The sequence below is a fragment of the Puma concolor genome, chromosome C1 (assembly GCF_028749965.1).
Source record: "Puma concolor isolate L17-30 chromosome C1, mPumCon1.1.hap2, whole genome shotgun sequence".
In the NCBI taxonomy this organism is placed as follows: Eukaryota; Metazoa; Chordata; class Mammalia; order Carnivora; family Felidae; genus Puma; species Puma concolor.
The window spans coordinates 183,976,289-183,989,616 of record NC_141674.1 but is presented as its reverse complement, the minus strand read 5'-3'; the positions used below and the strand labels follow the sequence as shown (position 1 = coordinate 183,989,616).

Here is a 13,328-nt window from a genome sequence, read left to right as displayed (position 1 = left end):
CTGAATTTCAGGGGAAAAGGTAAAACAACCTTCCTGTTCCTTCCAAAATGCCAGCCTGCTAGGAACGATTGCCTCCGGATGGAGTGTGTAGCCTCATACCATGGGGTTCAGGTGAACACCGGGGAAGATGTTAGTATCACATACTGTTATAATTTGGAACTTTTTTTTGTGAAAAGCCCCACTTGCAGATATTTCATTTGCCATGACTGATTTTTTTTAAGCTTTTATTTATTTTTGACAGAATGAGAGAGAGAAAGAGTTGGGGAGGGGCAGAGAGAGAGAGGGAGACACAGAATCCGAAGCAGGCTCCAGGCTCCGAGCTGTCAGCACAGAGCCTGATGCGGGGCTCGAACTCATGAACCATGACATCATGACTTGAGCCGAAGTCAGACGCTTAACCAACTAAGCCACCCAGGCGCCCCTGCCATGATTGATTTTATTTCTCCTCCCCAAGGCGTTAGAGATTCATAATGTCCTGGCCGATCAGGATATACTAATATCTCTGTCTTGAATGTTTTTCTTTATGCTTCACTCTAGTGTTTAATAGAAATAAGCTTGACATTGACACTAGGAGTTGGGAATGAAGAGTAGGTTTTTGTTGTTGTTTTATTTTCTCCTCTAAATTCCATCTCAATTCTTCACACACAAAACTAGAGAAAATAAAACCGGAAATATTCAGCAATGAATTTTTGTAAGGACTAGAAAAAGTCGTGTATGTTAAAATCCAAGACGGTGAATGAGAATTACAGAAAGTTTGGTTTTAGAATAAATTTATCTTCATTAATCAGAATGAGGCCTCTTTCAGCACACATTCATATCCTTTCAACGTGTAAAAACCTAAGGTGGTATTTATCTAAGTGCTTAGTAGCGTAGTCCGTGTCTTTTAGACATCATTTTTTTTTTTTTTTAACCCCTACAGCAGACCTAAGGGGACTTCCGGCACAGTGAAGTTTTGCTTGAACCTCTGGAGCCGATGGTGTGGAACTTCTAAAAATTGTGTGGGGAGGGGTTAGACAGCTTCTATATTTTCAACCTCTGATCTTGAAAACTTGAGACATTTAAAAACTTTTGCTTTCATCTTCAGAAAGAAAATTTATCTTTAGCTCAACAGAAGTTCAGGCAAAATAAAATTAAAATTCTCTGAAAATTGCCCTAAGTGCATGGGCAAACCTTGATCTCAGCCCCCTCTAAGCTCTTTCTGAATGTAAAGATGGCTTTAGTGTGTCTGGAAAAAAACCCAGAGGAGGCAGGCAGCCCAGACTTCTATTATTACGGGGCCTGCTTAAATGAATTTGAAGGACAAAGACAGGTGTAATTTTGGGCACATGACTTTCCTAGACCCTGGAGAGGAGGATCAGCTTCCTCTGCACCTACTTGTCACCAAACTGTCAGATAGTCCTCAGATGAGCTTATGCTTGCAGAAGCTGAATGGGTCATCTTTGCAGGATGCATCTTGAGCTTTGAAATGTAGAAGGTTTCTTTTTTTTAATTTTTTTTTTCAACGTTTATTTATTTTTGGGACAGAGAGAGACAGAGCATGAACGGGGGAGGGGCAGAGAGAGAGGGAGACACAGAATTGGAAACAGGCTCCAGGCTCTGAGCCATCAGCCCAGAGCCCGACGCGGGGCTTGAACTCACAGACTGCAAGATCGTGACCTGGCTGAAGTCGGACGCTTAACCGACTGCGCCACCCAGGCGCCCCGAAATGTAAAAGGTTTCAAAGTTGTCTTATCATACTAGGATGTCTCTGTTATTCTTTGTAGTCTTTCATAGACTTTGGCCATTCGTTCATTCATTCATTCACTCAGACCTGCTTTTGTCATTCCTTCATTCCTTCTATTCATCTGTCCATCTTTCTCTCCCCAGCCATCATGAAGTATTTATTAAGTGCCAGCTGTGTGCCACACACTATTCCAGGAGCTCACTAAATCCTGGATCAGTGAATGAGCTTAGAACTTCATTGCTGTGTGATAAACTGCTTTGTGATCATTGAGGATAGTATCAGAACATTGATATTTATATAAATGATATAGTGCTTTTACACATCTTACCTGTCTCAGCCCTGGGAAGTGGGCAGGGTTAGGAAACTGAGCATCCGACATGTAAGTGGCTTGTGTCTCTGATTGGCACTCAGGTTAGGAAGTATGATTGCCAGCATACGGTGCCTTGACAAAAGGCCTTTGCTTTATGAATGGCTTTTTGGGGAGGTAAGGGAGGCAGGTGGCCTTGGTACTGTTCAGAGCCTTTGCCCTAAATATCTCCATTCCCAAGCCCCTTCCTGCCAACATCAGAAGGCCTTTTTTTTTGCCCCTTGGATGGATTTGGTGCTTTTTATTTTCCACTCTCATACATTAGGTTTTGGATCCTGTTCATTTGCTAATCCTATTAGGTTTCCACTACCTCCACACCGGTATTATCTATCTTTGATTTTCATGATTGTTTAGCTGAGCTTTCGCAGAGGAGGAGGAGCAGAGCCATTTTAGGCTCTATTGGCCCTTAGTAAAGAGAAGATAACTTGTAGTAACATATAAATGATAGGTTAACGGGGCACCTGGGTGGCTCAGTCGGTTAAGCATCCGACTTCAGCTCAGGTCATGATCTCATGGTTCATGAGTTCGAGCTCCGTGTCGGGCTGCATGCTGACAGCCCAGAGCCTGGAGCCTGTTTCAGATTCTGTGTCTCCCTCTCTCTCTGCCCCTCTCCCGCTCATGCTCTGTCTCTCTCTCCCTCTCAAAAATAAACAAACATTTAAAAATTATAAATAAATAAATAAATAAATAAATAAATAAATAAATAAAAAGCATGTCACTGGAAATGTGGGCAGACTTCCTCAAAAGCATGAAGATTAAAATGTATTTACTTTTTCCAATTTGTGGCCTCTGAATAAAAGAGCCTGTGAATAAGAGTCATAGTACGAAGAATATAATAAAAGCACACAGGACCATGGTGAAAATCATGTTTTAGAATTAATTGCTTTAATTGTTTTAGAATTAATAAAATCAGTAAGTTGAATTTTTTAAAGATTATTCTTTTTAAATAAAAATGCTTGAAGGAAGAGCATCTCCATTTCATCTACTTTATGGTTCAAAATATTCAGCTTCTAGAAACCTGGGGAAATTGCACACTTTCTAAATAGGAACAAGCTATTAGTGACTGCCTAAGTGAATCTTATTGCTATTTAAAGTGATGATGAGATCCCAGCCTTTGAAATAAAACCATTTCTTGCACAGGGTGGCCTGTAGAATCTTTTTTCAGAGAGGGCTTGAAATGAAGTTTTATACTAATGCCCGGAGTTAATGTAGCTGAGTTGAGATTCTTTTTAAAAAATAATTTTTGAATAAGTAGTGTATGAAAGAATATAATGTTGAAAAGATCCAAAGGTAAACGTATCTCCTCAACTTCATGCCCCAGTCATCAGTTTCTCCTCCCCGAAGGCAAGCACTTTTACCAGTTTCATTTGATCTGTCTGAAAATATTTTATTCATATACAAACCCAGAAACACAATGGTTGCCTTAAAAATGCAGTGTCATAGGGGGCACCTGGGTGGCTCAGTCGGTGAAGCATCTGACTTCGGCTCCTGATCTCACAGCTTATGAGTTTGAGCCCCATGTCAGGCTCTGTGCTGACAGCTCAGAGCCTGGAGCCTAGAGCTTGCTTCGGATTCTATGTCTCCCTCTCTCTGCCCCTCCCCCACTCACTCTTTGCCCCTCCCCCGCTCATTCTCTCTCTCTCTCTCTCTCTCTCTCTCTCTCTCTCTCTCTCAAAAATAAACATTAAAAAAAATAAAAATTCAGTGTCAGGGGCGCCTGGGTGACTCAGTTGGTTAAACATGCAACTTCGGCTCAGGTCATGACCTCACGGTTTATGAGTTCAAGCCCCGTGTCAGGCTCTGCACTGAAAGCTCAAAGCCTGGAGGCTGTTTCAGATTCTGTGCCTCCCTCTCTGTCTCTCTCTCTCTCTCTGTCCCTCCCCCACTTGTGCTGTCTCTCTCTTTCCCTGTCTCTCAAAAATAAATATACTTAAAAAAATTTTTTTAAATGCAATGTCAGAATCATGCAGTTATAGAAACCCCTTTACTTAGGAGCATGGTTAAGTTCCTAAACCCTGTTCAACTTCCCTTCCACCTCCCTGACCTCCCCTCCCCCACCCCAAACAAGCCCAAGGTTACTATCTCCCCACAATCCCCCTCCCATCACCCCACAGCACCAGTGCTCTGGGAAATGTCTTCATTAAAATTCGTAAATTAAAAATTTAAAAATAAGCGGGCTTCTATGTCTGGTCAGCATTTAAATAGAGGCTGCCAAGTCTTTATTGTAGTAAACCTTTAAATGAAAGTATCCTGAAGATTACTAAAAGGCACCAAAATATATTTCCATAATTCATGACTGGCTTTAGCCGTTCAGAAGGGACCTCTGAGAGAGGAAGATGCCATTTGGGTGGTGCTTTCTTCCTTCCTTCCTTCCTAGGCTAGAGCGGGCCCAGCCAATGGCAGGTCCTTTTTTATTTTTTTTATTTTTTTAAATGTTTATTTTAGAGACAGAGAGGCAGAGCACAAGCTGGGGAGGGGCAGAGCACAAGCTGGAGACAGAATCTGAAGCAGGCTGCAGGCTCTGAGCTCTCAGCACAGAGCCCGATGCAGGGCTTGAACCCACGAACCATGAGATAATGACCTGAGCTGAAGTCGGACACCTAACCGACTGAGCCACCCAGGTGCCCCTAATGGCAGGTCCTTATAGGCTAATGTAGCTAATGTAGCAGGAGGCCTCCTCACCCTTCTCCTGTCTTGCTGCCCTCTGAGGCAACAAGCTTTTTTTTTTTTTTTTTTTTTTTTAATTCAGTCCATTTATTTAAATGTATATTGTACGTAAGTTACAAATTCTCATTTCTGCCACTCTGCTAGAACTTTTCTGGATAAGCCTCCATTTCTTCCTTGATCCTGTGTTTTACAAGTAATGTGAGGTTACTATCTGTGTTTTGAAGGTTATAGCTGACAAACATCTGTTTGTTGGTCTTCCTGGCTAAGTGCCAGGTAAGATCAGTGGAGGTCATGCCACAAGTGTCTCTGAGGAGGGAGGAGACACGGGGATGGAATCGTAGTGGCTGCACAGGGCCACGGCGAGGTTGCACAGGTGCGGCATGGCCCCCACCCACAGGAAGAGCCAGTGTGTCAGCCACATGACGTGGAAGTGGACGAGCTGCTCTCACAGCCTTGTGCTGAAGTTGTGCAGGGAGATGTCCCAATCTGGGGTGGCCCCTCCATGCTGCCCGTTGGGCCCAGGACCACAAGCACCAAGACCCCGGCCCCCCACCACCATCACTGGCCCAACCAGACCCTAGCAAGTGAGCCAACATGCTTTTTATAAAAGGCGGGTTTTTTTTTTTTTTTTTGGAGAAAATACTCTTACTTTATATATACATACACACATATTTTAATATATATATATTTCCGTAATCTGAGACCGGTAGGAGGAGATGTTGGCTCCCACATCGGGCTGTGGAGAAACCATTCTCAGGTACATGGGATCATTCATCGCTCCTTAGGCCTCTGTCTCCCCTGCCTGTGCACAGGGCTGGCCGCTGCCGCAGGCGGCGGGCTCCTCCCGTATCTGATGCTCAGTCATCATTCATATGTTTACTGTTATCTGTCCGTGTATCTGTTTCTCAGAAGTAGCTTTTTGTTTTCCTCTTGCAGTTAGTGCTTACAGATTGTAGCTAAAGTAGGAGCGTGAATGCCAGCTCCCCTTTCCACCCTTTTTGAGTCTTCTTCCTAGTTACCTCTTTCCACCGCTAAAATGTTTAAGCACGTCAATCAGAATGCAGCTCTCTGTCTTTTCTCTCTCAGAGGAGATTGCATTTAGTAACACCATTTAAAAAAGTCTTGAGTGACCTCATAAAACACTAATGTTTGAAGAGGAACGCTCTCACCTTGTCAGCGTGGAACGTTGGTGTATTTTAGGGGACAGAAGTCTTCACTGGTGTTCTGCTGAAGGGGCCCGTGTGTTTTAGTCCAGGCGCAAACGACTAGTTCTGTCCAGTACTGTGTTATTCTCTCTGATGACCAGCCTATGTGTTTGGTTCTGTAATAGGTGATCTGTGCAAATCCCCTTGGCTTTGCATCTAGCCTTGAAGCATTATGAAGCTGTTAGCTCTGTCGTGTTTTTGGCGATCATGTCCACAAAATCTATCCTGTGCAATTCAGAATGAGTTTATCTTATAGTTTCAAGGATCCTAATTTGTCACTGGGGTTGGAGACTTTTGTTATAGCAAGGATTAAACAACACCCCACATGGGTTCACTAGCAAAGCAGGCCTGGCTATCAACATCCTACACACAAAAATCAGCAGTCCCCCTTTTTTTTTTTTTCCAATCTCATAATCTATTACCTAGCTGACTCTTAAAACCTTACAAAAGAGGAGATAGCATCCTGACTTGAGAGGGAGCTAGGGGAAGATGTCTTATAAAAATGCACTTCTCTTTGTAGAAAAATGAGCTGCTCACTCCCTTACCGCTGATCTGATCTATGAGGTGCCGCTGCAGGCGGATTCCCAGACCGCTGGTTGCCAGCATTTTGAGTGTGATCCTAATGAGCTCATGCCTGCAGAATTCAGTCCTCGTGCACACCATCAGGCTTGTTCTGCTTTGGCAGGCTTTGTGCATGGTGTTAGCTTTGTTCTCGTAGAATACGTGCTCTTGGTCTTGGAAGAAAGCAAGTGGAAGAGGAGGGTTTGCGCAGACCTGTACAGCTGTCACTATTTCAGTAATAACCAAAAGCTTGTGTTAATGTTCGGGAAAGTCCTTTGCAGAGGTGTTCCCAGGCAAGTGAAGTCATAGTGCGGCTAGAATTCTTGTGTGCGTCATCTTGCTGTTCCTCAAACTCAGCATGCTTATTCCTGCTTCCCTGCTTTACCGCCCCTCACCCGTTATCATCTCTGCTCCATTTTTCTCATCTAGAAGTGTGAGTCCAGACCTATTTGTTCCATGAGGCCTTTCTGACTGCACCGTGTTGTCGCTCATCTTCTTCGGGGTCTCCACACTCTGCTACCCGGCCGCTCTTCCTTTTTAGCCCTTCCTGTAAAATTGTCATCCTAACAGCTACACAAAGAACACCTGCTAGACCAGAAACCTTTCTTTGATTCTCTTGCACTGTCAGGCATATGTTGTGATGGGTACGTGGTAAAAATCTTTTGCTTGATGATGCTAACTACATTGTGAGTCACTGCACTATGATCATCATGCATAATGGAAACACTCAATATTTTCCCTCATGACAGAGCTAATTTTTTAAGCTTTAGTATTTTGTCATTGACAGAAAAATGTAATACAGTTTTGTATTCCTGTACGTAGTATTCCTAATCCTATGTAAATTCCTAAAATGATTTTTTAAAGCATTCTTTCTCTTAAAATCGGCAAACCAAATACACTGTAGGAGACCATTTGGTGCAGTCAGGAGAGTTGATAGAAGAGTAACTTCTTGGGGAGAATCCATCTAGTGGCCCCACTTTAATAATCCAGGTGACTCAGTTGAGAGAGGAGCCCCACTTCTCTAGGCTGTGACTCTTCCCTGGTGCCTGTCCATCAGCATCATTTCCTATGACATCATTGCCTTAAATGACACCTTGGGGAAAATGCGTCTTGTAGGGACACTACAGTGACTCAGATACTCTGTATACAGAGAAATTCTAGCGGCTGTGGGTTTTATCTTTGACACATTTTGCCTTCATGGTCTTTGAAATTGTAATTACTTTCCAAAATCAATAATTGGCATTTGTATTGCTTTTCATCAAGCTCAAATTTTATGTGTGTGTGTGTGTGTGTGTGTGTGTGTGTGTGTGTGTGTGTGTGTATGTATGTACACATGCACCTGTGGGGAGAGAGGTATATATATCTCCACATATCTCTATCTGTCTGTCTATTTATCCATCTATTTATCTATCCAGATCTATATATTTATGTATCTATATGCCAGTGGTTCCTAAATTTGATCCCTGTCTAGTGACTACATTGAAGCCACCTGAAAAATTAAAATACAGATTCCCTATCACTGCAGAATCTATACAGCATTCTTTTTTACTCTGTTAGACTGCTTTTTTGTATTTCCACTAACAGTGGCAGTCTATTTTGTAGAGGTTAGGAGTGAACGCTTTGGAGTCCCACAGACTGGGTTTGAGTTCTGACTCTGTCATTTCCTGTTTATTTGACCTTCTGCAAACCCTGCCACTTCTTCTGTAATATGGGGATGGGAATTTCTGCCTCCCAAGGTTGAAGTGGGTATCAAATAACAACATGAGCGGCGACAAACCACGGTGTCTGGTGCGCTGTGGAGCGCCTCGATAAATGGTGACTAGTTTTCTTCCTGTCCCTACACTATACATATTTTGGTGTGTTGTTTTGTGCATTATTTTTCTCATATCTTTGGGATATTCATAGAAAATTTCAGAGAACTCTGTAAAATCAAACAGGAATTGGTGTAATTTATTTCTTTGATTGGAAAAGAAGGGATTGATTATTCAAAGAGTCTAGAGTAGGATCTTCTGACAGGGGGTGTGGCAGATTTCTTCAGCTGATTCCTAAATGACTAGTTTCAGTGTTGAAATTACTGTTTTTCTCCAATCAATTTGCAGCTGAGATAAAAATCTGTTTCAAATACTACCACGGCATTAGCGGAGCCCTGCGAGCCACGACCCCCTGCATCACCGTGAAGAATCCTGCTGTGATGGTGAGTGCCCCTCATTGCCGGCTTCCTCATGAGGTCCCCCCCGGGCCCTCAGCTTCTATTTTTGCCAGTGCAGCTCTGGCAGGGTTATGAGGAACGATGAAAAAGGAAACACGCAACAGCGTGGGCACTGTTGTAGGAAAGGAAATAACTTACAGGCTGGCTTACCTGGATCCATAATACGAATCGTGGAAAAATATGATTTGATTTATAACAATTCTGCAAATGGTCAACTCTTCAGAGAACCCATTCATGAAGCAAATTAGTGAGTATGCCATCAAATTTAGTCTTAAACTCGGTCTAAATTTAGTCTGGGTGACTGGTTGGGAGGAAATGGTGGCATTGCATCTTACCTGAGTTTAATTTACATGAGCTCAGTGAGTAAGAGGGGAAAATAGCAATTCAAATCCTGTGTGATTCTACCCGCAGTCGTCTTTACAAGCTTTCACTCCAAAGAGTGTGAGATGGGGATCATGCATGTGCTATTTCCTCAGGAGGTCTGAGCACCAGATTCCTAGATGCTGAGTTGGGCGCTAGAGCCTAAATATACCACACATTTTTAGTATAACATGGCCACTCAACAGAAGTCCCCCTCTTCACCAGGCCCTCAAGTGAAGAAAGAGATGCCTGATTTAGTTTGGAAGGAAACTGGTTGTGTTAGACTTTTGCAGGCAAGTATATATATACGTTTTCAACATGGTACTTTCTGAAGGTTTATTTTTCACAATTTTGTGGTTTTTCACTCCATTGACTAAATTTAGAATCTAACAGCTTTGTAGTATGTACTCATTGTAGATGGGTGGTTGGGTTCAGGTGGTTTGGGGAGATTCTTAGAGTCTAAGATATGTAAAGCATTGGAGGTTTAATAAGCCATTAATAAAAGTCAGATCATGAAAGCAAAGAAGAAAAATACTGACTCCCACAATATAGAACCTTTATCACAGTGTGTGTGTGTGTGTGTGTGTGTGTGTGTGTGCACGCACATGTGTATTGTGTACGTGTGCATTTATAGATGCAAGCATTTTTGGAAATAGGCAAGTAGTCATGTTGACTCCCTGAAATTCAGAAAGTAATCTCTGCAGGTGGCATTTTGAACCAACAACGGTATATCATGAAGTCTTTCCTTTTCATTTATTCACTCAAACAAATATTCATTGGGTACCTGCTAAGTACCAGCCGTTGCACTCACCATTGGGGATGACATGACAAGCAAAAACTCAGTCCTTTCTTTCACTGGTCTGGTGGGTACAAGAGACATCACTAAATTAATTTATGTTTATTTGAGTGATAATTGCTGTGAGGGGGAGTAAAATGGGGCTATGAGGGCACATACTAGTAGAATTTATCCTGATCAAGTAGGTCTTGGAAGGCTTCCTTGAAGAAGGAAGATTGTTTGCACGACAATCTGAAGGATGATTAGGAGATACTTAGGTGAAGAGGTGGGGTGGGGGCGGGGTGGGGGGAAGAGCATTTCAGGTAGTGGGAATAGTATTTGCAAAATCTTTAGTATCTAAATATTCTACTTGCATTTGAATTATATTTGAGTTCCCATGTAGTAAACATAATTTAGAATTTAAAAGAATAATCCACATTTATTATACAAGCTTTGAAGGTCACCAGGAGAATAACAGTCATTGATTACAAAATCTGCCATGTCACATACTAAGCGGTGGAATGTGCTTCAATTGATATTCTAAAAAGAAAAATTACAAAAGTGGAAAAGTGAGGTCTTTAATAATAGAACCTTTGAAAAATTAACTGTGTGTGAAATTAGACAATAACTTCCAAACATGATTTTCTAGATTCAGATTTTATTAGACTTGAGCAACTTAAGTGATCAGATATCACTGAAGGCAGCAGGGTTTTACAGCGTAGTGAACACTGGTGTCATTCCATTGATTTTGCATTGAGATTACTCTGTCAAAGCCTGTGGATAGTTTGTAGATAATTAATTTTCTTCAGACAGCTTTTAGAGAACCATCAAAGCTTCATAGATATAGCTCTGGCAGTCAGAATAGAATATTTCTGTTCAAAGGGTGACAATAATGGAATTGGTGGTCAATAGATTTCTGACCCAGCTGAGACAATTGGGTGTATGTCCAAAATTGGAAGTCTGGGGGACACCTCATGGTGGGGATAAGTGCTGTGCTTCCATGATAGTCACCTAGTTATATGACATGTGTCTAGTTATTGTGACTGATTGACAACATTGATATTTTAGTTTGATTATTCTATGACCATATGCAAAGAATAGCCCTGGAGGAAGTGTCTGAGCACCTCTCTAGGGAAGAAAATGAACTGCCATCATCATCTTATGGCCTCCTTTCTCATACATCCTTTTGCAATGAATCAAGGATTTTAAAAAAGTTGCGTCTTGTCTGTCATTTGTACTTTGACGTCATTGTCATTCATCAGAGTACTCAGTGATACGTGTCTCTGACACTTGGAACAGGAAATCCTTTGGCTTCGGGGACAGATAAAGGCTAGCATCACTCACTACCATGTATTGTTTCAACACTTGGTTGTCAGTGTTCCTTCTGGGTTTTCCTGGAATGAATCTGTGGCGTGAGTTTATTTAAAATCTCTCTTTAAACATTGAGTGCAGATGTGTTTCTTATCACCGATGTTCCTGTATCTAGTGATAATGTTTGGTCTTTCCTGGCTTTCTTGTCACAAATGATGAATTGAATTCATGAGTATTACTTCAGAAGAGCATTTGTCTCAGTTGTAGTACAGGACGCTATCTGTGAATTCTCTGAGAGTTGTTTCACATTAGCTTTTGCCAGACAGTGGTTTATATTTTTAAAATGAGAATTTGAAGGCATTTTCTTGTGTTTCTGTAATATCTTATAACATTTCCAACACGTTTAAATGAAGACTGACCATGAATCTTTTTCATCTCCTTTAACTCACTTAGCATCGGTGTAGCTTAGCAGGAAGAGACTTCATGTTTTTGGAGGGAACACATCTTATTGGGCAGTGTGGTCCATTTGGTGGGAAGCTATGGTTTATCAGGCTGTACTCAGGACTTGGAGGGCAGGTTGCTGAGTGTCTGTCTCACAGCAGTCTGTACCACCTCACGCTGTTCATTGCTTTATGGTCCAGGGATGTGTGTGGTGAAAGCAGGATGAGACAGAGACAGCCATCCGTTATCTGGCCAGTTTGCTGCTGTGTCTTTTCCGATTAAACTGGGGATGGTGAGTCAGAGAGAAACAACGCAATATGGTAAACTTGACATACTTGTTGAGAGTCAATCCAGAGTTATCACAAAGTTGGTTTTATGGATGAAATAAATTAAAGATACCTGGATGATACCCTATTATACTGCAGATGACGTTTGAAAGCATCAGGAATCAGTGAAGTGCCATGCAAAATAGTTTTGATTAAGGTACAGGAAGTAGAGGGGCACCTGGGCGGCTCAGTCGGTTAAGCTTCCGACTCTTGATTTCAGCTCAGGTCATGATCTTATGGGTTCGTGGGATTGAGCCCCACATTGGGCTCTGTGCTGACAGTGAAAGACCTGCTTGGGACTCTCTCTGTCTCCCTCTCTCTCTCTCTCTCTGCCCCTCCCCAACCTGTGTGTGCACACTCTCTCCCTCAGAATAAATAAATAAACATTTAGAAAAGGAGAAGGAAGTAGAAATTTATATTTCAAAATTTGAATAGAATTTATTTAAAAAAATTTTTTTTAACGTTTATTTATTTTTGAGACAGAGACAGAGCATGAACAGGGGAGGGTCAGAGAGAGAGGGAAACACAGAATCTGAAACAGGCTCCAGGCTCTAGCCATCAGCACAGAGCCCGACATGGGGCTTGAACTCATGGACCGAGAGATGACCTGAGCTGAAGTCAGACGCTCAACCGACTGAGCCACCCAGGCGCCCCTGGAATTTATTTTTAAATTGTTCAACTTTGCTTGGATTAGTAAAGTTTTATTTCTTAGAAGTATATGAGGTTAAAAAATTGAAGGATAGTTAACATACAGTATTATATTAGTTTAGTGATTCAACAATTCTATACGTTACTCAGTGCTCATCACATTAAGTGTACTCTGTAATCCCCATCACTTATTTCACCCATCTCCCCATCCACTTCCCTTTGGTAACCATCAGTTTCTTCTCTATATTTAAGAGTCTGGTTTTTTGTTTGTCTTTCTTGTTGTTGTTTGTTCATTTGTTTTGTTTCTTAAATTCCACATATGAGTGAAATCACGCTGTATTTGTCTTTCTCTGACTGACTTATTTCATTCCGCATTATAGTCTCTGGATCCATTCATGTTGTTGCAGATGGCAAGATTTCATTGTTTTTATGACTGAGTCATGTTCCATGTTCCATTGTATGTATGTGTGTGTGTGTATATATATATATGTGTGTGTGTGTGTGTGTGTGTGTGTATATATATGTATATATATATATGTATATATATATATATACATATATATATATGTCACACTTTCTTTATCTATTCATCTATCAGTGGACACGTGGGTTGCTTCCATATCTTGGCTATTGTAGATAGTGTTGCAGTAAACATAGGGGTGCATATATCTTTTCGAATTAGTGTTTTCATTTTCCCTGGGTAAGAGGCCAGTAGTGGAATTACTGGATCATCTG

At 41.6% G+C, this 13,328-nt stretch overlaps 1 protein-coding gene across 6 annotated transcripts in view; it reads left to right on the top strand.

Annotated features, from left to right (window-relative positions):
• Nucleotides 1–13,328, top strand: part of HECW2 (HECT, C2 and WW domain containing E3 ubiquitin protein ligase 2) — a 369,345-nt gene that overhangs the window by 216,858 nt on the left and 139,159 nt on the right. For all 6 annotated transcript variants that reach the window (XM_086719188.1, XM_086719186.1, XM_086719189.1 and 3 more), the window contains one exon: nt 8,623–8,717. In XM_086719188.1, coding sequence (XP_086575314.1) covers nt 8,623–8,717 — 95 coding nt within the window. The remainder of the gene's footprint in view (nt 1–8,622; nt 8,718–13,328) is intronic.